This window comes from Trichogramma pretiosum, unplaced genomic scaffold (genome assembly GCF_000599845.2).
Source record: "Trichogramma pretiosum strain Unisexual culture from Peru unplaced genomic scaffold, Tpre_2.0 scaffold67, whole genome shotgun sequence".
NCBI lineage: Eukaryota > Metazoa > Arthropoda > Insecta > Hymenoptera > Trichogrammatidae > Trichogramma > Trichogramma pretiosum.
The window spans coordinates 592342-616098 of NW_019641691.1; the positions used below are offsets into that span (position 1 = coordinate 592342).

General features: G+C 38.5%; 2 protein-coding genes across 10 annotated transcripts in view; both read right to left on the reverse strand.

Annotated features, from left to right (window-relative positions):
- Positions 1-7369: 7369 nt before the first annotated feature.
- Positions 7370-10066, reverse strand: LOC106651005. The gene is made up of 4 exons (XM_023461888.1): positions 9832-10066; positions 9619-9751; positions 9276-9546; positions 7370-7734 (listed from the first exon to the last, which is right to left on the reverse strand). Exons 1-4 carry the CDS (start codon positions 10034-10036, stop codon positions 7573-7575), a joined length of 771 nt encoding a protein of 256 aa, XP_023317656.1. The 5' UTR covers positions 10037-10066; the 3' UTR covers positions 7370-7572.
- Positions 10067-12131: 2065 nt separating this feature from the next.
- The window catches only part of LOC106651122 (alpha-1,6-mannosyl-glycoprotein 2-beta-N-acetylglucosaminyltransferase), a 28512-nt gene continuing 16886 nt past the window's right edge, over positions 12132-23757 (reverse strand). The window contains exons 1-9 of one of the 9 annotated variants that reach the window (XM_023461872.1): positions 22943-22961; positions 19056-19102; positions 18792-18821; positions 17518-17707; positions 16289-16777; positions 15919-16228; positions 15111-15272; positions 13798-14048; positions 12132-13716 (exon numbers count right to left, since the gene is read on the reverse strand). In XM_023461872.1, coding sequence (XP_023317640.1) covers positions 13446-13716; positions 13798-14048; positions 15111-15272; positions 15919-16228; positions 16289-16777; positions 17518-17707; positions 18792-18798 — 1680 coding nt within the window. In that variant the 5' untranslated portion in view covers positions 18799-18821; positions 19056-19102; positions 22943-22961 and the 3' untranslated portion in view covers positions 12132-13445. Of the gene's footprint in view, positions 13717-13797; positions 14049-15110; positions 15273-15918; positions 16229-16288; positions 16778-17517; positions 17708-18791; positions 18822-19055; positions 19103-19398; positions 19816-22942; positions 22962-23757 lie in introns of those variants that run through there. The other 8 variants (XM_014369490.2, XM_014369493.2, XM_023461871.1 and 5 more) reach the window with 8 other exon arrangements.

Genomic DNA, 23757 nt, shown 5'->3' on the forward strand with positions numbered 1-23757 from the left:
AACTGTGGAAAATCCGTGAGTTAATAGTATAAATATATATTCCAATAAACTGATATATTTTACTTAAAATTCAATTTTTACATTTTCATTATTACAGAAACGAAGAAAGATTGATTTTAAAGGAGCAGATTTTGAAAAAATAGTAAAATTTTTTCAGGCAAGATGAAAATTTGATATACATAATATTTGATACTCCCAAATCGTCTCTCAAGCGTAGAAAAGCATAGTTTTTCGCTTTAAGATTTGAAGCAATATCTTTCTGCGTTGACCTTACTTTGTACGCAGGAAGCCCATGTTAGAGTATCTTAGTTTCGGAAACTTCACTAACTGACGTTTGAGTTGCACTATGACCCGTTAGGTCGAATACTGGCACGTTTTTGAGTATTTCAAGGTCAAGTGCTTAATTTCTCGCGAACATACACAGGCAGTTCGACAATACTACGGCATATCATGAGATCTTTGTTAATTTTCTGGCGAAAAGTGAGGTAATCATACAAATCGGCGATACCTGTGAGAATACGTATTCCCGCCAACTTTCGTCTTCAACTTTCACCTTACTTTGTACGCAGGAAGCCTATGTTAAAGTATGTGAGTTTAGCAAACTACAATAACTTACGTTTGAGTGGCACTATGACCCGTTAGGTCGATAATACTTGCATGTTTTTGAGTATTTCAAGGTCAAGTGCTTGATTTCTCGCAAACATATACAGGCAGTTCGACAATACTACGGCATATCGTCGCCCCAGCGCAAGAACCGCACAAATAAACTTAAGTGGCAGAAACAACCTTATCCCTATGTTAAAAGGATAGAATTAAAGCACCTTTTTGCCACTTGAGTTTATTTGTGCGGTTTTTGCGCTGAGGCGACGATATCATGAGATCTTTGTTAATTTTCTGGCGAAAAGTGAGGTGATCATACAAATCGGCGATACCTGTGAGAATACGTATTCCCGCCAACTTTCGTCTTCAACTTTCACCTTACTTTGTACGCAGGATGCCTATGTTAGAGTATGTGAGTTTAGAAAACTACACTAACTTACGTTTCAGTGGCACTATGACCCGTTAAGTCGATAATACTTGCACGTTTTTGGATATTTCAAGGTCAAGTGCTTAATTTCTCGAAAACCTACTCAGGCAGTTCGACAAGTCAACGGCATACCATGAGATCATTGCCTTTTTTCCGGTGAAAAGTGATGTGTTCATACATATCGGCGATACTTGTGAGAACACCTATTCCCGCCAACATTTGTCTTCAAATTTCACCTTACTTTGTACGCAGAAAGCCCATATTAGAGTATCTTAGTTTCGAAAACTTCACTAACTGGCGTTTAGATGGCTCTATGACCCGTTAGGTTGATAAAACTTGCACGTTTTCGAGTATTTCAAGGTCAAGGGCTTCATTTCTTGCAAACATACTCGGGCAGTTCGACAAGTCAACGGCATATCATGAGATCATTGCCATTTTTCCGGCGAAAAATGACGTGATCATACATATCGGCGATGCTTGTGAGAATACCTATTTTCGCCAACATTCGTCTTCAACTTTCACCTTACTTCGTACGCAGGCAGCCCATGTTAGAGTATCTTAGTTTCGAATACTTCACAAACTGACGCTTGAGTTAAACTATGACCACTAAGTTCGATAATACTTGCACGTATTTGAGTAGTTCAGGGTCAAATGCTTGACTTCTCGCTAACATACTCGGGCAGTTCGACTAGTCAACTGCATATCATGAGATCATTGCTTTTTTTCCGGCGAAAAGTGAGGTGATCATACATATCTGCGTTACATGTGAGAATACCTATTCCCGCAAACTTTCGTCTTCAATGTTCACCTTACTTTGTACGCAGGAAGCCCATGTTAGACTATCTCAGTTTCGAATACACACTAACTGCCGTGTGAGTGGCTCCATGACCCGTTTGTTCGATAATACTTGCACGTTTTTGAGTATTTCAAGGTCAATTAGTGCTTAATTTCTCGCAAACATACTCGGGCAGTTCGACTAGTCAACGGCATATCATGAGATAATTGCCCTTTTTCCGGCGAAAAGTGAGGTGATTAACATATCTGCGTTACATGTGAGAATACCTATTCCCGCAATCTTTCGTCTTTAATGTTTACCTTACTTTGTACGCAGGAAGCCCATGTTAGACTATCTTAGTTTCGAAAACACACTAACTAACGTGCGAGTGGCTCCATGGCCCGTTTCTTCGATAATACTTGCACGTTTTTGAGTATTTCGGGGTCAAGTGCTTGATTTCTCGCAAACAAACTCGGGCAGTTCGACAAGACAACGGCATATCATGAGATTATTGCCCTTTTTCCGGAAAAACGTAAGGTGATTAACATATCTGCGTTACATGTGAGAATACCTATTCCCGAAAACTTTCGTCTTAAACATTCACCTAACTTTGTACGCAGAAAGCCCATGTTAGACTATCTTAGTTTCGAAAACACACTAACATACGTGTGAGTGGCTTCATGGCCCGTTTGTTCGATAATACTTGCACGTATTTGAGCATTTCAGGGTCAAGTGCTTGATTTCTCGAAAACAAACTCGGGCAGTTCGACAAGACAACGCCATATCATGAGATTATTGCCCTTTTTCCGGCGAAAGGTGAGGTGATTAACATATCTGCGTTACATGTGAGAATACCTATTCCCGCAAACTTTTGTCTTCAACTTTCACCTAACTTTGTACGCAGAAAGCCCATGTTAGACTATCTTAGTTTCGAAAACACACTAACATACGTGTGATTGGCTTCATGGCCCGTTTGTTCGATAATACTTGCACGTTTTTAAGTATTTCAGGGTCAAGTGCTTGATTTCTCGCAAACAAACTCGGGCAGTTCGACAAGACAACGGCATATCATGAGATTATTGCCCTTTTTTCTGGCGAAAAGTGAGGGGATTAACATATCTGCGTTACATGTGAGAATACCTATTCCTGCAAACTTTTGTCTTCAACTTTCACCTAACTTTGTATGCAGGAAGCCCATGTTAGACCATCTTACTTTCGAAAACACACTAACATACGTGTGATTTGCTTCATGACCCGTTTGTTCGATAATTCTTGCACGTATTTGAGTATGTCAGGGTCAAGTGCTTGATTTCTCGCAAACAAACTCGGGCAGTTCGACAAGACAACGGCATATCATGAGATTATTGCCGTTTTTCTGGCGAAAGGTGAGGTGATTAACATATCTGCGTTACATGTGAGAATTCCTATTCCCGCAAACTTTTGTCTTCAACTTTCACCTAACTTTGTACGCAGGAAGCCCATGTTAGACTATCTTAGTTTTGAAAACACTCTAACTTACGTGCGAGTGGCTCCATGGCCCGTTTGTTCGATAATACTTGCACGTTTTTGAGTATTTCAGGGTCAAGTGCTTAAGTTCTCGTAAACATACTCGGGCAGTTTGACTGGTCAACGGCATATCATGAGATTATTGCCCTTTTTTCAGCGAAAAGTGAGGTGATTAACATATCTGCGTTACATGTGAGAATACCTATTCCCGCAAACTTTCGTCTTCAATGTTTACCTTACTCTGTGACCTGTTAGGTCGATAATAATCGTAATTGAAATTTATTATACCTAAATGTTATAAAGAATCTTTCTTTTGAAGAAACGTTGTGCTTCCTCTCTCTTAATGGTTTGATAATTTGCGCAACTTTTGAAAGCAGTAAATCAAAAGTTTCTGTGTTCATTCTCATTGCAGTAAAAAATTAATCGCTATCATTTCTTAAATCCGCAAAAAAATTTTCGAAGAATCCTCTTGAAGATCTGAATTTGTAGTAAGGACGAATCAATCATCTCTCATTAATACTTTTTTCATTTTTTTTCAAATTGATAGGCGTTAACCAGGTTTCTCATAGCTCTCTTCAATTGAAGCAAGGCCTTGAATAATCTTAAGCGTCGTAAAGCTTTCATATTTACGATTTAATAATGTCATTAATTAAAATTGAAAGGGTGATAACTCAATTCAATTATGCTTCATTTGGAGCTGTCAAAACACTGCAGGTTACTTTTTCTTATATAATAAGGCCTCCACACTTAAAAAAGAATAGCGAGCACAGCGGTCACAGCTAGGAACATTGACGCCACTGTTCCTCGATGTACTTCTGGTTGTGTATATAGTTGTCAAATTAGCAGACAAACAGTAACAGGCCGTAACCTTAATTATTTTGACAGTTCAAAATTTGAACTTCATAAAAATAAATTTTCACTTTAAATTAATTGCATCGTGAGATGAACGGTCTACGGCGCTTAAAATTACTGAAGGCTTTCGTTCAATTGAAGAGAGATATAAGAGGCCTGCTTGACGCTTATCAATTCGAAAAAAGTAAGAGATGGATTAATAGGAGATGGTTGATTCGTCCTTACTACAAATTAAGATCGTCAAGAGGATTCTTTAAAAGTTCTTTTGAAGATCTAAGAAATGATGGCGATTTATTTTTCAAAGCAACGAGGATGGACACAGAAACTTTTGATTTACTGCTTTCAAAAGTTGCGCCTATTATTAAACCATTGAGAAAGAGAAAGAACAACGTTAGTTCAGCAGAAAGATTATACATAACATTAAGGTATAATAAAAATTTCAATTACACTTTTAAATATATTAATTGATTTCTAAATTTTACTAATTGTACTATATTAATCATTTTTAAGGTATTTGGCTACAGGCAATGATATAACTTCATTTTCATTGGGTCACAGGATTAGTGAAACCGCAATACTTTATATTATAAAAAATACCTGTATTGCTATTCATGAAGCATTGGCAGATATTTATTTAAGACAACCCTCGAGACCAACGTGGAGAAATGTAGCTGAAGGGTTTAAAACATTTTGGAACATTCCTAATTGTATTGGTTCAATTGATGGAATGCATGTGCCTATTGTTGCACCAAATAACAGCGGATCTTTGTACTTCAACTACAAAAAATTCAATAGTATTGTTTTTTTGGCTATATGCAACCATCGGTATGAATTCACATGTGTAGATATTGGAGCTTGTGGCTCTGAAAGCGATGGTGGCGTATTCATTCGGAGCAATATTGGTAAAGCTTTAACTGAAGGTACCTTAAATATTCCTCCAGAATGCAAAAAATTTCCTGGCAGTAATGAAAAATCGCCACATTATTTTGTTGGAGATGCAGCTTTTGGAATGAGCAAAAATATGATGCGACCTTACCCTGGAAGGAACCTTGAATACAAGGAAAAAGTATTTAATTACAGGCTTTCAAGAGCTCGTAGATGTATAGAAAATGCATTTGGAATATTACAAGCTAGATGGAAGGTTCTAGCTAGTAAACCAATAGCATTCAAACCAGAGGATGTTGAAAAAATCATTATTGCAACTGTATGCCTGCATAATTTTTTAATGTCTAGAACTCAGAAATCAGTGCGTCAGATGTACTGCCCAGAATCATTTGTCGATACTACTAATACCGATGGAAATTTAATGGAAGGACATTGGCGAAATGAAGTTGACATTGATGCTTGCATGACTCATAGATCTACTTTAAATACTTCAAGAAATATTAGAACTAAAGAAGCTTATGCCATGAGGGAAAGTCTCAAGGAATATTTCAATAGCCCCGAAGGAGAACTTCCTTGGCAGCGAGAGATTGTTACTAGAGGTGCCTATGGAGGTATTATTTAATAAAACTAATTTATGTGAAAACTATGAACTACATATTATTTCATGCAATACCCTGTCCCAATCTTTTTTCGACAATTTGTATTTTACGCGTACAATTATAATTTAAATTTAACAATTAAAAAGATAAAATTTGTACTTTTTGTGTAAAAAATTTATAGAATTTGAATTTTGCGCGCCCTCAGAAGAATATGCATACATATATCCTTTGCTTTCTATCTTATGTATGATAGCGTATGCAGCATCTTTTCGCGAAATTCAAACAGTCGAGGATCAACTGTTTGTGTGATTTTTCACTCCGACTTTATCATAGTCCAAATCTCTTCAGGGTCTATTCTTTTTATTTCCTTATTATTAACAATGTTTAATGGCGAAGATATTGAAGATATTGAGGTAATTCAAAAGGAAGGAGATGAATTGTTTTTAGACCTCATTAAAGATAGGGAGTGTTTGTGGAACAGAAGGTGTAGAGAATACCATCTGATAGATGTGAAAGATAATGCCATGCAAGAAGTTGCAGCTATTCTAGGAGATACAGGTATATGCAGACGTATATTATTTACATTCTAAAACAACTCAATGTGGCAGTTTATTTATTTAATCCTTGTTTACAACAATGTTTCAGTTACAAATTGTAATGCAAAATGGGAATGCTTGAAGAGAAAGTTTAACGAAGAGAAACTTCTCCAAGAACAAGAAAATAGAAGTGGAGCTGGTGCTTCTACACGCAAAAAATGGATATGGTATGACTACATCAACAATTTCACTTCCAGTAAATCAACCTCAAGAAAGTATGTACATATTATTAAATATAGTGTCTTCATTTTTCTATTAATTGAATGTATTTCTGTGTAGACCATTTTCAAATGTTAAAGACTGCTCAATTGAAGAGAGAGAACCAAAGCATTTAAAAAAAAATAAACGAAAGCAGTCCCAGAACCCAGCAGAGATTGCACTTAATAATGTCAATGCAAGCTTATCTGGCATTATACAACAATTATCTAATCCACCAACTGAAAAAGAAAATACAGAAGACATCAATGCATCCATTGGTCAACTTGTTATAGCTGCATTACATCAATTCAGCCCTAAAACTGCTAAAAAGAAAAAAAAACAATTAATGAGATTAGTTTATGATGATGACTCAGAATCCGATTGAAGATTGCAATCAATAGTTATAATGTGTGCACATATTTTATACACAAATATAATTTAATAGTTCACTCAGAATATATGCAATAAAAATATACATAGTATTTACATAAACTTTGGAAATTACTTTAATCAACCAACTATTTTAACAATAATAATCATTCACATTTATTTATAAGTTCACATGCACTTTTCTCCAATAATATTAAGGTGATGCCTTGGCCACAATTTTTACCGACCGAGCACAGAAAATGTATATTTTCGTAACTTTTTTTCCAGGCTGATTTTCGAAAAATGGCTCTGTGGAGCCCTCCGTATTGTTGCTGTGAACAACTGCGACGAATTTCAGTCAATTTCATCGGATAGTTTTCTCGGAAAACAGGATCAAAATTTTTTATCCTGCAAACAGTAATCAAAAATTTCGATTCTGTTTTCCGGAAAAACTACCCTATGAAATTGGCTGAAATTTGGTGCAGTTATTCACAGCTACAATACGGAGGGCTCCACAGAGCCGTTTTTCAAAAATCGGTCTAGTAAAAAAGTTATTTCAATTTACATTTTTAATGCTCGGTCGGTCAAAATTGAGGCTTCGGCATCACCTTAACAAATAATTTAAACTGATACCACAAACTTATAAATAAATGTGAATGATTATTATTGTTGTTGTGTAAGTTCACATGCACTTCTGTTCAATAATATTAACAAATAATTTAAACTGACACCACAAACTTTGGTCACCCACTGCAAGGTACGTCCTTATTTAAATAATATTTCCATCACTTTCATTATAAATTCATTTTTCTTTTGTGTGCACTTGAATCTTTGTAAGCGATGAACGATGATATCTCTTACAGCTTTGTTGTCAGCTTGCGTATTACCACTCTCATGATTGGAAGTTTTTTGTGAAATTTCTTTCATCTGCACACAAATATATGGCCGATTCTCTGTGAAATGGAATGGCCAAAAAAATTTTTTTTCTGCAAATATGAAAAACTTGCTGTTCCCGATGTCAGAAATGTCCCCAAATTTTATTAGAATTTTTGGGACCATCTATCACTCTTTTTCAGGGGCCCGAAGTTGGCCATTTTAGGGTTTTTTTGAAATTCATGAAAAATCACAAATATTAAAATAATTCCTGGATTAAAGTAGAATGATTCAAAAGTAAAAGTGCCCAGCAACTTTTTTGTTGGAAATTGTCCAAATTTTCAGAAAAAAAATATGCCAAAGTGATTGGAACAATCTAGGTAAATGTAAAGCAAAAAAACTGCAAAAAAAACATAAAACAAGAAATCTACTCGAGTTCGAACCGGACTTTCATTTCCTAAACTATGTAAAAAGCTTCCCAAAGATGTCAACTAATGCCTGATAAAGTTTTGTAATGGGTCTTAAAGTTTAACGCAATGTAGACAACAATGTGTGGCGAAAAACATGCAAAAAAGGTCAAAAATAGGCCCAAAATGCCTAAAATCACCAAAAACAGCCATTTTCAGGCCTTTTTTGCATGTTTTTCGCCACACATTGTTGTCTACATTGCGTTAAACTTTAAGACCCATTACAAAACTTTATCAGGCATTAGTTGACATCTTTGGGAAGCTTTTTACATAGTTTAGGAAATGAAAGTCCGGTTCGAACTCGAGTAGATTTCTTGTTTTATGTTTTTTTTGCAGTTTTTTTGCTTTACATTTACCTAGATTGTTCCAATCACTTTGGCATATTTTTTTTCTGAAAATTTGGACAATTTCCAACAAAAAAGTTGCTGGGCACTTTTACTTTTGAATCATTCTACTTTAATCCAGGAATTATTTTAATATTTGTGATTTTTCATGAATTTCAAAAAAACCCTAAAATGGCCAACTTCGGGCCCCTGAAAAAGAGTGATAGATGGTCCCAAAAATTCTAATAAAATTTGGGGACATTTCTGACATCGGGAACAGCAAGTTTTTCATATTTGCAGAAAAAAAATTTTTTTGGCCATTCCATTTCACAGAGAATCGGCCATATATATACATTAAGGTGATGCCTTGGCCACAATTTTTACCGACCGAGCACGGAAAATGTATATTGAAATAACTTTTTTACTAGACCGATTTTCGAAAAACGGCTCTGTGGAGCCCTCCGTATTGTAGGTGTGAATAACTGCACCAAATTTCAGCCAATTTCATCGGATAGTTTTCCCGGAAAACAGGATCAAAATTTTTGAATAACGTTTGCAGGATAAAAAATTTTGATCCTGTTTTCCGGGAAAACTACCCGATGAAATTGCCTGAAATTTGGTGCAGTTGTTCACAGCATCAATACGGAGGGCTCCACAGAGCCGCTTTTCGAAAATCAGCCTGAAAAAAAAGTTACGAAAATATACATTTTCTGTGCTCGGTCGGTAAAAATTGTGGCCAAGGCATCACCTTAATAATTATAATAATTTTTAATACTAGTAAATATAATATATAAAATATATTCACCTTACGTATGTCTTCAATTGACTTATCAGTAACTTCAGTTGACTTGTTAGATTGAGTTTGTTCGGTATCTGAATATTCTTCTAGTACAGGCGGTGATGATACATTTAAATCTGTTTCATAAACGTCTAACAAGTTGTTATTGTTCTGGGAAGTCTGGTAAGTTTGAGGCAATTCAGCAATAGACTCTTCTATCATCTCCTCTTGTACCCTCTCATCTTCTACCTTATCAGAAGAATTTGATTTGATAGCAGCTTTAGTTGGTTTTTTGGAGCTAAAAATTAAAGTTCAATTAATTAATGTTAAATTCTTTTTTAAATGCTAATAAAAAAAGTATTCATTTTACCTTCTGGTATACATGTAAGGTTCCAGGTAACTTAAATATTCATACTTGTTAATTGCTATTCCCTGTGCTTTTTTTGTTCTCTCTTTTGAGTAGTATTGCCTGAGCCTCACGAAGCGACTTTGACACTGGTCGACTACAAAATAAATCAATAAACACTAGAGTAAACTATGTGTAATGTTTTATAAAATTCAAAAGAATAATTATAAAACTTACCAGACTTTTCCAGTTCGCTAGCGATAGTGAGCCAGGCTGTTGAAATTTTATCCTTGTTGTCCTTTTTGTTTGACTTTGAATAGATGCATGGATAGTTTTTTATTTTTGTTCCCAAAGCCACATCAAACTCTACAGATTCATTTTTTTCATATTTTTCACATTCTTGAACTTGATTTGAGCCAGAGCAATAATTATGATTACTCATTTTCAAATTAAGTACGTTTGGTAAGGTTATCAAAATGTAAACACAGCAGATGACACTTCGCTGACAGCTGTGAACACAGCGAGGAACAGTAGCGTCACTGTTCCTCGCTGTGACCGCTGTGCTCGCTATTCTTTTTTAAGGCGATGCCTTGGCCCGAATTTTGACCGACCGAGCATTAAAAATGTAAATTGAAACAACTTTTTTACTAGACCGATTTTCGAAAAACGGCTTTGTGGAGCCCTCCGTACTGTAGCTGTGACTAACTGCACCAAATTTCAGCCAATTTCATCGGATATTTTTCCCCGGAAAACAGGATCAAAAATTTTGATTACTGTTTGCAGCATAAAAAATTTTGATCCTGTTTTCCGGGAAAACTATCCGATGAAATTGGCTGAAATTTGTCACAGTTGTTCGCAGCAACAATATGGAGGGCTCCACAGAGCCGTTTTTCGAATATCAGCCTGGAAAAAAAGTTACGAAAATATACATTTTCTGTGCTCGGTCGGTAAAAATTGTGGTCAAGGCTCTGACATTTGAGCACTTACTATAAGCATTTGTTGTAAGAAAATGACGCTTACCATAGTTTCAGGCGATATGCCCATGCTCCGCAACAAAGCAGTGCAACCTAACTGCTGTATTGAATAAGGAGGTCTGTACCTCACAGAGTTGCAAAATATATATATTTTTTACTAAATTGAATATTGAAAAACGGTTCTATGGGAACCTTCATTTTGTTGCTCTCAATAGCTGCGGTAAAAATTTCAGCTCATTCCACTGACCACATTTCCCTGAAAACGTGTTTGAAATTTACACCACTTTTTAAAATTTTTTTGTACATCTTCGTTTTTTGAGCCTTTTTTTCTTTTGCAATTTCAAGGTGACATTTGTGTTCAAGCCATTTCGAAATTTTGACGATCTTTAAGCTCTAAATCGAAAATCGAAAAACGGCTCTATGGGAACCTTCATTTTGTTACTATGAATAGCTGGTAAAAATTTGAGTTAATTCCACCGACCAGATTTCCCGGAAAATGTGTTTGAAAATTTCAAGCCGAGAAAACGGGTGCAAATTTCGAACACGTTTTCAGGGAAATGTGGTCGGTGGAATGAGCTGAAATTTTTACCAGCTATTGAGAGCAACAAAATTAATGTTCCCATAAAGCCGTTTTTCGATTTTCGATTTAGAGCTTAAAGATCGTCAAGATTTCGAAATGGCTTGAACACAAATGTCACCTTGAAATTGCGAAAGAAAAAAAGGCTCAAAAAACGAAGATGTACAAAAAATTTTTAAAAAGTGGTTCGTTGAATTGAGTGACAAAAAATGTAGAGTACAGCGGGGGGTGTTGGCATGTGAGGTAAGCTGGCCGAAGTGAATATTCCTCCTTATCAAGAGCTTAAACCGAAATGGTGCTACTGCTTACAAACACTATATAGTATCATCTCTTTCCAAGTCAATTTCTATCAAATGTATAAATAATTTTCGATAGCTTTAGATTGAAAATATTGTTTTTCGAAATCCTTACGAGGAGCCAGCTGAAGCTAATACAAATAGTGCTGATAATTGGATTTTAAATGAATTGTCCTACGTTCGTGTAATATTTTCATGTTAACTTTTCACAACTTCGTTTTCAACCGGCCTGCGGAATCAAATTTTTGCGTCCCGTTGTGTTTACAATAAACGGATCCTACTGTCGTGAACGGGATTTAAATTATTTAAGGACCCTACTGTATTATAAAGGTGAAAAAATAATGAAATTCAATTCTTATTCATTCAATCAGACTTACTAATTTTATTCGTGTTTTAATATTTTTATTTAAATGCAGTTATAAAACTGTAGACTGCTAAATTATATTTACAATTATAGTTGATCAAATTTTATTTGAAAAATGCTTTCTGAATCCGAAAATTGGTTTGAATTAATTATAAAGATTTTATTCACAATATAATAGTTAAATAATACGTTAGCTATTTCTTCGTCTTATTTAATAAAGAGCAAAAATATTCTGTACAAATAATGGAATATAAACGTAACAATTTTCATACTAAGACATCGCACTTAGTAAGTTAAATCTTATCAACTCGGATATAAATTAAAAGTGAATCAAATGTGCGCTTTATAACACGAGTCAACGTAAATAAAATATATTACATAATATTCAACCAATATTAGTTTTTTTGTAAATGCAAATACTTTCAGGTTTACAAATCCGATTTTGATCCACCTGTATAAAATATATAAGTTGATGTTTACATTGGGATTGGAGAACAAGTAGATCTAACAATACCTTTTTTATCAAAAGCCATAAAGATAATGTAAAGATGAAATATACGCGTGTAAAGTATATTACACGATTTTTTTGTAATTTAATGTTTTTAAGTAATATTTTCAGTAGCTTGACATGAATCAGTATCGGCTATTTGTGTATAATTCATTATTTATTAACTTTTAATACGCTAAATTACAAACGCACGAAAAAGCGCTTGTTATTACTATTAACAAGCATTAATTTGGCTAAAAAGTTGTTAGAGCCAATTTAAAAATGAACGCATCAATATGTCAACATAATTTGACATGTTTAGATGCAATATGTACAATATGTGTGCAATATTATTAACATGACTTTGTTGAATTTTTGCAACAACATACGATTGTTATAAAACATTCTAATCACAGAAAAAATGCCCAACGCTTCTCGTTCTGCATTCAAAAAAGTACTGCCTGCAAAGGATACAATGATTATTTTCGTAGCGACGGCTTGTTTGAATTGAATAATTGCTTCAATAATATAGCACTGTAAATAGTACATTACGTAAATGAAGCGGTTGGTTGTCTATCTTGCAAGAGTGTTAGTTTGCCGCCCGAGCATAACGAGGGTTGCATTGACAGGAGTGCAAGATTAACAACTGCCTCAATTACGTATAGTATTTTTCATCATCGAATGCAGGAAGTCGATTTAAAAATTTTCCCGCACGCTGTGATGAAAACAATATTCTCGTTTAAACAATATTTAATTCCAGTTAGGCGCAGTTAAACGTCTTTGCAATTAGTACATGAACACAAACGTATAGCAATGAAATACAAAAGTCGCTGATAATTAAAAGCAGGGGTACGCACCTGCGTCCTGCCTTGCATTTCTCCCATTTATCAATGCCACACACATTGACTAGAAAATCAAGCATATCTTATTTAAAAAGTTAGATCGTAATATAAACGTTGTGTCGATCGATTGCTGCACTTAACAAGGCGAATTTTCAAATAAAACGATCTTTTCGCTCGTATTTCACATGGTACTTTTTTACGAATTCATAAATATATAATGCGATACGTTGGTAACAATCGACACTAAGGTTTTTATCACTTATTCAGATCCGTTTGCAGGAGGTGTAGCGCGTGCCGCACTCGAGACGCGACTAGAGATTGAAGACAAGCTGCGTCATCATTATCTTCTGCAATTCGGCAGAGCCGGGCGAGTTTTGATGGCTCATGTTCAGGCAGAGCTCGTGGTCGCGAACGTCACCCCAGCCTCCGTTGCCTTTGCGCAGCTTAGTTTTCTTTGAGACCGCGGCGAGCGTGAGGGTCAGCTGCGACGGATAGAGGTGGTTACGAGCTGCCCGCAGTACATTCTGAACCTTGGCTATGACCTGCGTTGACTCGCAGTTTGCTTTTTTGTGGTGAACCCCGCTGCAAATAATAAAGTCATCATCGGTACTAATTGGTTACACGAATCTTGTCATTGAATAATCCAATGCCCATGGAGTTTACCATTCGCCAATGTGAAAAACTCGAGGGGCCCGCATCATCATGGTGATGAGGCCCGAGTCGAGTCGGGGCGCAACGCCGGCCCCGCGACTCGGTGGAAGACAAGTTTGGGCGATGTGCTGCAAACTCCAGTCCCAGTTGTAGTCGTCGTACGAGCAAAACTGCGCGGCGCACCTACGCAACTTCATCCAAGTTACCCGATTGAACGCCATGCCCATATTGTGCTTGCTCGAGATCCAAGGTATCACTTCGACCTGTGGACATTTTTACAGTGTTTTATTATTCATGTACTCACTTCATACTAATCAGACATGCTTTTCTCTCGTCGCTCAAGCTTTTCTACTTATATCTGATTAATGCACTCATTTTATACTTAAAAAAAATGAAAAATCGTCTAACTAATTCGTTGTAGACGTGATTCGACTGGAATGATTTTCAAAGGACAATGTTACATATTTACATATCGTTTTCGAGAATTTAAAAAAAATTCATTACTTTTGTGGTTTTATCGAATTAATTTGGTGTTTGATTGAGAAAACGTAAAGTACTCTAATTAATGCACAATGCGTATACCACTGAACCATCTGAATATTTTTCTACCCCTGGTCATTAATAATAATATTAATATATTTCAAAAAAGTATGCAAAATTTTTTATGTTTTAATATCACATTTTCTGTGTGCTTAGTTATTTGATCTATCTTTCCTGAAAAAATTAAATATCTTACACAGAAAGCTCTAGTGAAACATTTGCTACCTCATTCATTTTAACTTTTTAAGTATTTTGAAATTTTATGAAAAGTAAAAGTTTGAGAAGTACTCAAAACTACAAATAAATCTTAAAAATGCATGCAACGATGGTCCTAAAAAATTATGTAAGAATAATTTTTTCATGTATCATGTCAAGTTTGTACTCTACTGTGTACTCGTTTTTTATGCATTTGCAACGTTGATCATAAGTACAAACAAACAGCAGAAATATTACGATAAGGAATAAAAAAACCATAGAAATAGCCGAAGCTTACACTAAAATGAAAGTGTAATCGAAAGAAGTATGGGCTATTATAAAATAATATCTACTTATTAAATGTACAAATCAAATAATTATATAAATATATTTCAGTATAAGTGGGTGAATCATGCAAAATAAATCCAAATCGGTTTTGGTTATAACTAATATTTCGAAAAGTTATCTTATAAAAGCTAATAATATTTCTCAACTACCACTAAGATTAAAGGATGCAATGCACTATCGTAATACAGCAGTCTAAGTATAAATGAAAAAATTTGTGAAACTTGATAGATAATGTAGTGAACCTTTTGATAATGTTGATATAGGCCAGGTAAAAGTTGATAGGCCCAAGAAGGAGTGGCAACAATCGGCTGGGTGGGTTTCGCCAAAGCGATACCTTGTCCGTGCAGCCTTATAACGCCAGCACCATTACTTTGCAGCTTTTTCCCACCCCTCAGCAGTTCTTTCTGCGTACCCCAAATCATTTCATTTACTTTAATGCGCTTGCAAAATTTTTTTTGAAAAATATCTCAAGCCTATTTTTTGTTGTACACGCTGTATGAAATGTGTAAAAATAAAAAGAGTACCTATGTAAAAAATTACTCGAGAAGCGTTTTTTTGTGAAGCAATGTGTGCGATGAGCTCGGATGCTTCACTAATAAAATTGTAAATGACTGATAACTGTCAATAAATTCAGGCTTAGACAAAAGTATTCAAGTAAAAAATTTCAGTATAACTATATAACTCATGAGTAATAAAATAGTATATTTTGCCCCTGTAAGCACGTGTAATTTATCATCCGAGGCGAAGCCGAGGTTGATAATCACGTGCTCTGAGACTTTCTTTTTTCGCTACATAAGTGCAAATACAATTTTTTGTGAATCCCTCTGCCTAAAGTAACATTTTCATTTCGCTCAGCAGGAGTAAAATGTTACTTTAGGTTGGAGTGGCACAAAAAAAAAACATATCGAATAGCGATTGTTACGTTGAAAATTAATGAGACAAAAAAGTTGTGTCACTGCGTTTGAGTAAATCGCAGTCGTCGTGTAAGAGCAGTCAAATATTGTCGTAAATGATACGAGATAAAATGCACTCGGTGGTGAATGGACCGACCTTTTTGCTAACGTCGGCGTAATAGTTGTAAGTCTTGAGATAGGTGCCGAGCGAGAGGACGTTGCAGCGCTCGCAGTTGTGCTTGCAGGTGCGCTCCATAAGCCTGAGCACGTGCAAAAAGTCCTCGGCCACGTAGTGGTCCTCCTCGAGGAACAGCACCATGCCCGTGTGGTTGCGAGTCACGGTCAGCTGGTCGAACACCCGATTGGCCTTCCACCACCAGTGGTGCTTCGTCTGCGTGAACTTGGCCTCGCGGTAGTGTCCGTAAAGGTCCGGGTGCTGGGCGTTCGTGCAGCCCATCTGCGCGGCCCTGTAAATGCGTATCGTCAACAAGTGTATAAATTACGGAATAATGCTACAGCGAACTCACTGCTCCTTGCGAATGTTGCGAGGACAATCGTTGGGGCTCTCGCCGGGAAAAGTGTCGGGATGCGTCTGGATGCTGTACGGATAGAATATCTGCATGACTCGGCAGAAGTCGACGTTCTGCACGAGATAATTGATGTCCGGGTTCCAGACGTCGTGGCTGAAGACGAGCAGGGTCTGCTCGATGCCGCGCGCCTGGGCCAGCGAGATGATGAGGTGGCGCAGATAGGTGAGCCGATCGTGGACCTGCACGACGATGACGGGCGCGTCCGGGGCCAGGGGCCCGAAGGCCTCCTCGTTCAGGACGCGCTGCTCCGCGTTGACGCGCTCGATCTCGCGCCGTATCCGGTCGATGTCGCGCTCCGTCAGGCTGCCGCCCTCGCCCAGCTGGTCGCCAGGCCCAGCGCCGAGGCTGCTGTTGACGCCTCGCGCGCCTTCCTGGCCGCCACCGGCGCCGCTGGCCGATCCATTGCTGCGTCGATCTTTGAGAAACCTGTCGATACGCAAGAGCGACGCTGTCATTCGCGATGCAACGGAAATTGTAGCAGTTGAACTCAGCCAAGAGGCTGACCATGACCAAACACATTTTCTCAGAATTCTATCAAATTTGTTTTTGAAAAGGCTACGTTGACGCTTTCATACCTTCATCTTAATAAATTGATTAATTTAATTTTTTCATAATAAATAACATTTCTTCTTCGCGTCTACTTGATATCGTATGCCTCGATCACGTGTAATATTGATTGTGGTTTTGCTTGACAACTCGAGTGACAACGACCCAACGAGGTCTTCTACTATCACTACTAGCTGCATTTTGCGCGCTTCTCGTGTAGAAATACATTTGCGGAATATATTGAATATGCAGTCGCCGTCGAAGGACTCTCCAAGTCCTAGTCGTATTTCGTATTGCGCGTACGTGCGTAACGTCGGGATTTTTCGGAAATACGATCCTCCGCGCTTGTAAGCCGAGTGCATCTCTGTGGTTTGCCGACACAAATACCTTATAAACGAGAAAGTGCTGATTGCGCGCGTAAAATTCGCGCGCACTCGACTGAACGAGCTCATCGCGTGCTGCTGCTCCGTCGTGAACGTAGTTGTCACGTGCGCTACACTCGCTAAAATAACAATGGTACGCGAGAAAAAACAATAGGGTCAAGGGCTCTCGTTTGGCCTAGGCGTGCGTGTACCGAAAGAAGCTGGTTCCGCGACGATTGGCGAAGGGTCGCGGCTCACCTGTGCAGCTCTTGGGGCACGAGGGCGTAGAGGCTCTCGTTGACAACGGCTTGATTGGACCAGTCGCGACTAGTCAGATTGATCACGTGCAGCTGCAGCCAGAGGAACGTCACCAGGAAGAGGAAGGCCAGGCTGCGCCAGAGTAGACCTCGACTGGGTCGCGGCGCCACCACTGCTCCGATCGCCGATCCTATAAGAATAAATATATTACAGCATTTCAACTCCAGTGCAACGCTAAATTTTGACTTGAGCACGGTTAACGCGTTTTATCAATAAACCAATCAAGGGTCGCAATACCCCTTGACAAGCTAAGTAATGAATCTCTGGCCCTTATTCCGCATGATATATTTACCATGATGGCATTAGGTAAAACTGCAAAATGATATAAATTAATTTCAAGTCTTCAAGAATTAATCTTGTCCACAATGAGTTGATTTTTACAAGTGTACTTATCCTCTTTTTCAAAAGCCATACATTCGTTACTCAATAAAATAATTTTTTAGAAAACAACCTATACATATTTTTTACACGTGGAATACGAGTAAAAGTACAAAAATTAAAATGCATGAATTCTTCATTCGTGGCTAAAACCAATTATCGAGCGTTGCTAAAGCTCAAATATATTATATTATTGCCGAATAATTTTACCAGAAAATGATCGTCTCCAGCTTTTATTACGCACCTTGTACGAGTCCGCACGAGTGCGACGTTAATAATTCATTGAGAATTCCAACGGCACTTAGTGTAGAGGTGTAAATAGAAAGAGAGGGTCAAGTGCGTACATATACGCCGGTGCTCGAAACAATGAATAAACCTTTTATACACCGAGCTATAAGCTCGCACCTTTTTTGCTCGACCGTTAAGAGCTGTAAAGAAAGCTCATCATTGCGAAAGTGCGAGCGCGAGCATTATCAAACTGCACCGATCAAGCTATAGTTTCTACCTTATGTGATCTTAAATTTTACGACCAAGTTGGTCTTTTATTACGCAATTTTCAAGTCAAAATTTGAAACTCTTCATCGCCGAAAAGTTTTCACGGACTATACTCATTTTCGCATGATAGTTGGCTAGCTATTTTCGAGTTTGCGGCGGTAATTAATGGAAAAAAACACAGCTTTGATTCACGAATAAATGTCTATTACTATGCAAACTCAACGAACGAAATGTTTATGCGTTCGAAGACGCGGCGCGCTGAAACATCATTACTATGCGGCGGCATCGCTCCTCAAGCTACATCGTAACAAAAGTACTAAATAGAAAATATATATACTCACCTCTCATGTTGACCTTCCTAACTGACGCTTCTGTAAACAAAGCCAACGAAAACGTGTTTAACCAAATATCGTCTATGTGTATATGTATTATAATCGTTAGCAAACAATTTATTAACATGCTTCATTTTTCACCTCGTTGCTTATTGCTACATACTCTTGACAATTATCGACGACGAGATAATTGCTTATCAAGTACGAGATGAAGACAGTTTAATTACGATATGCGTTCAGTTAATTTTAACAAAATGATGCCTCGTTGCTCACCTTAGACAGTTAGTGTGCATCAAATGCGTCTCCATTTTCCATCCAATCTAAAAAAGAAAATCAAACGATTATTTTAATTTATGAAATAAAAAATTTAAATGAAAAGATTTGTGAATGGGAGGGAGGGGCAACCGCAACGCTAAACTCGCAAAGGTATTCGATTATTCAAATATCGCGGCAGAGTGAAACAACGGAATCATACACATCCGCGTATGTATATTAAATAGCAGTGTCATAAAGATCGAGTTGAAAAGCGAAACAATGGGAGAGGAGTAAACTGAAAAATGAGATCACAGATAATTGGCACGCGTCCGATCGCTCAAAGTAGGTCTCTCTCACTCACTTACACTGTCATGCGGTAGTGCATGTGCATACGTTACAGTTGCTCTAGTCGAAGGGATTAAAACGTCCAGCAGAGACACTTTGATAATGACAAACGCACTCGCTCAAATCATACGTACAGTGCAAGCGATTGCGTATATTAAGCTTAAATACCGGAGCGAGTGTGATAATTATGGCACACATACTTGTAAATCGAGCAGCGCTGTGTGACGCGATTGTGTGGTGAATACGGAGCGGATGTTTGACACGTGCGAGAGCACAACATGTCATCGCACCGTACGAGTACTTTTGTTTTCGCGCGAAAAATCGATGCCCGAATCTATCGCCTATTATACTTGCGCGGCACGGGATACTTTCGCACTTGAAAGGGTAGACGCGCCGAAATCAACAGAAATTATCTATTTATTTACTCGGACCTATAATAAGAACGCACATCGCAAATAGATTATAAACGTATATTGTTAGAGCCGAGTCAATTATATACAAAAGTGTATAGTTAAGGGTCGATGTCCTCAGCTGTGCGCGGCTAGTTCTCAACCGCGTTAACTCGTATTATATCAGGCCAAGCTCTCTCTCTCTCTCTCTCTCTCTCTCTCTCTTGAGCTTCCGCGTTGCATCATAACGCGTTTATACGTATCATATATAGTACAGTATATAGAAATTCGAAGCGCACGCGGACGACGTAGCCGACGACGCTGCCTGGCCGCGAGCATTTTACAAGGTATTTATGCATCTGCACATAGCACACGGCTGCACGCTACATCCATCCAGTCGCGCACGTTAAGCGAGTTACGCTCTCATTTTGATATGCAAAACCTGTTAGGCTAATCGAGTAAGCATAATGCACTTATCGCAGCTTATACCTTCTTCCAGGCTTCGCCCGCCTCGGTCACTCGCTTTCGACTCTTCGACTTCTTCTTCTTCTTTTTCGTCTTCTTTTTCTTTTAACCCCTTACAATATACTGAGTCATGAGGCGCATTACGTAATCATCGCGGGCTGCACCGCGAGCGCCGTTCGGTCGTGCATCATCGGTTTTGCCAGGCAGGCGTGTGCGCTATAGTCTTAAGAAGAGTCCTCGTCTCGCGTGAAGTTAATACCTAACGTTCAATAATGCTATAAATTTAATTTGCGGCTTCGTAATAATTTCGAAGAAGACGAATTGATAACAGTCAGCTGCGTATGAACTATTGCTGCAGTCAGCTAATTGCACACGCTTCCGTCGCATAAGCGGCCTGCAAGCGCGCACATAGCTCTGTAGTACCGAAAGAAAGCCAAAAAAGAGCACGCAAATCTCGAGTATAGGGCCGAGCAGCAGCAGTAACAGCTCGGTTGATTCAAAAGAACCCCCCCACCCCGGACGCAGGCGGCGCTCGATAGTAGCGGCTGCATATTTTTTTGCAAGCTCCGAGTTTGTGAAGCTAGCAGGCCGCCAATTGATCGGTCAGCGCACGGTCAGCTCGCAAGCTGCACGGCATGTGTGTCCGACCTACATTGCGCCTTTTACAGAGCTGTGCATAAAAAGAGAGAGTGAAGGAGGGTAGCGCCGAGTGAGTTGCATCGAACGGATAAATCAAGTACGCGCCTAGTAGGGATCACCGAATTTAAGCTGCAGTCGGCAGAAGTTTTCCGTCGTTGGGACGCGCGCTCGGGACAGCTTAAGTCAAGAGATGTTCCACCGGCCTACACGCCAAAAACCACCCGGGCGAATATATCGAACCGAGGTGAAATAGATTGCTGAGACAGCGCCGAGCTTTTAACTATGATACTGCAGCATATGAAAACTTGCCGCAAAGGTTGACGGTCCGAAGTCACGTCCCTGCACATTAGGGTGTCGCTTATTTTTTGATTTTTTATTGCTTAGGACATCTTAATCGTTAGCGTAACACGAAAAACCAATCCTAGAGTTAAGTTGAAAACCTTAAACAAACATTTCGCGTACTCAACTGAAACATTTTTTGGTCATAGTTGTAGCATTAAAAGTATACTATACTAGTTTAGAGATTGAAAAGGCCACAGAAATTTTCTCGGAACCCCAAAATTTGGTTTTAATTCATAAAACACATGAAAATATTAGATTGTCATCGTTTTTCTAACAGTTTTTGTCATTTAGTTTTAAAGAACACAAACTGACTTTTGATTTGGTTATTTTAAACAAATTTTAAGTGTTATAGAACCAGAGTTACAGCTGATTAAAGTTTCCCAAAAAATCAAAACATAAAATCTGTGAACCGCTGATAAACCATTAACGCCGGCAAAATCATCTCAGCAAATTGATCCTATAATACATCGATACTTCTCAAGTGTCGGAGTCACGAGCGAAGAAATAATTCGAAAAGATTTGATAATGTCTCGTGACTTAACTTCCGTAAACATCTCGTAGTCGATCGCTCGATGTCAATTACCGTTCGCGTCCATTATCCGCAGATAATTTGTCCCATTTATATCGAAAGTATCGTTTAACTTGCAGGCAGCGTCGGAAGCAGCAGCAGTAGAAACGGAAAATGTGTCGCTCATGCCCAGACGAGGCACAAAGGCGCAAGTCGTTGGAGAGCTTCGCGCCCAACGATCATCAGGCTTTTCTGTCACGATCGGGTGCTGCTGCTGCTGCTGATCTGGTATACTCTTGGACAATCGCATCGAAGGAACGTGTACTGCTTTCCAGTGTAAGCTGTTTACTCTAGCTGCATGTATGTAGAAGCGTGCGCGAGAAGCGAATAAATATGATGGTCGCGCGACTCGCAGGGCCGACTAGCTCTCGACTCTGAACCATATATATTATATAGAGCGCATGCGAGCTTGATTTTGCCAAGCGAGAGATAAAAGGCTGCAGGGAGCTGGCGGATTTTGGACACGTTGGATGTTTGGCAGGCTGCCCGATGTACGTTCGGCAGAGAGAGAGAGAGAGAGAGAGAGAGAGAATGCACGGCTCACCTCCCAGGCTCCTAAACAAATGCATAGACTGCGTGTACACACACACAAATTTATTGCATGCTCTAAGACACACAAGCACGCGAGCTATAATAATAATAATGATGATGACGATGATAATAATATATAGGGGCATTGTGCGTGTTGCGCGTGTATTTGTGCGTATAACCGGTGTGATCCGGACTCGGCTCTCTTCTATTTCGACCAGTGGCTCGAGTCCCCGACTATTTCCGCCTGCAGTAGTGCGCGCGGCATTATTCGGCTCACCCACATACAGAAGCATTCGTTCAACATGATGGAAAACGAGGTCCGTTCGAGTCCGCATCAAACTATCATATATACTGGATGCGATTTGGCGAACGTCTCGTACGATCGAAACGGTTCGTTATAAAGCTTCCCGTGAAGAATTTAACTCGACGCGACAACGATTAATTCCACTAATTACTGACTTTCTCGACGTTTCAACGACGAGCAATGTTATCGTGATTTATTATGCCCCACGAAGACGCTGCAGCGGTGAGTCTGCTCGGCGCGAATCTGCGATACGCGTTTAATATAAAGCCGCTATGTACGCGATCTGTGCATTGTACCTAGGAACCGTATCAATACAGTATACCTTCGAGAGTTTACGTTGACACACATTTGCATGCGCGAACCAGTTGATTCAATTTCCCATAGGAGACTCGAGCAAGTCACGAAATAAAACATGTCTCTTGTCCACTTAGAACGCGCGGTGTGCTGTAAAGTGAGTGGTAAATGAATTTTTCCATTCTGGTTGATACCTCTGAGTTCATTTGTATATAGTTTGAACAGTTAATACCGAGGCCGCTAACGTGACCTGCACTCTCACTCTAATCTATACGAAACAGTAATTTTTTTTTTCTAATTGAATTTTTCTTTTACATCATTTCATCAATTTTGTTAATTTATTTTATTGTAAATGGATTTTTAGTTTTGTTGTCTTGGAGAACTAAATTCGGGCTGTGAGTACTGATGAGCTTTTTTATGAAAATCTGGTTTTTATGAAAAAGAATAAAAAATTAAGATTTTACTTAAAAAAAAGTACTTTACCATGCGATTAAATAAATTAATTATCCTAATTTTTAGGCGGAATTAATCCGAGTTTCGAGCGACGAGCTAATTTTTGTCTCAGCTCGTAAGTACATACAGGTAACATGGCGTATGAGATGCAGTAGAGCGAACCTAGATACATATAAATAATGAGTAATCCGCACGTGACGTGTCCGACGCGCAGCTCGTCGTGAATGATGCGGACTGTGCACGATATAATGGACGCTTAAATTAAATTGACTTTGTAAATCTGAATGATTATATTCAAGTGTGTGATATACGAGCACATAGCGTCATAGTGCTCTTATGACGACTGGAGACAAGGCGAGGATTTTACGCATGCAGCGCGATTATTTGAAC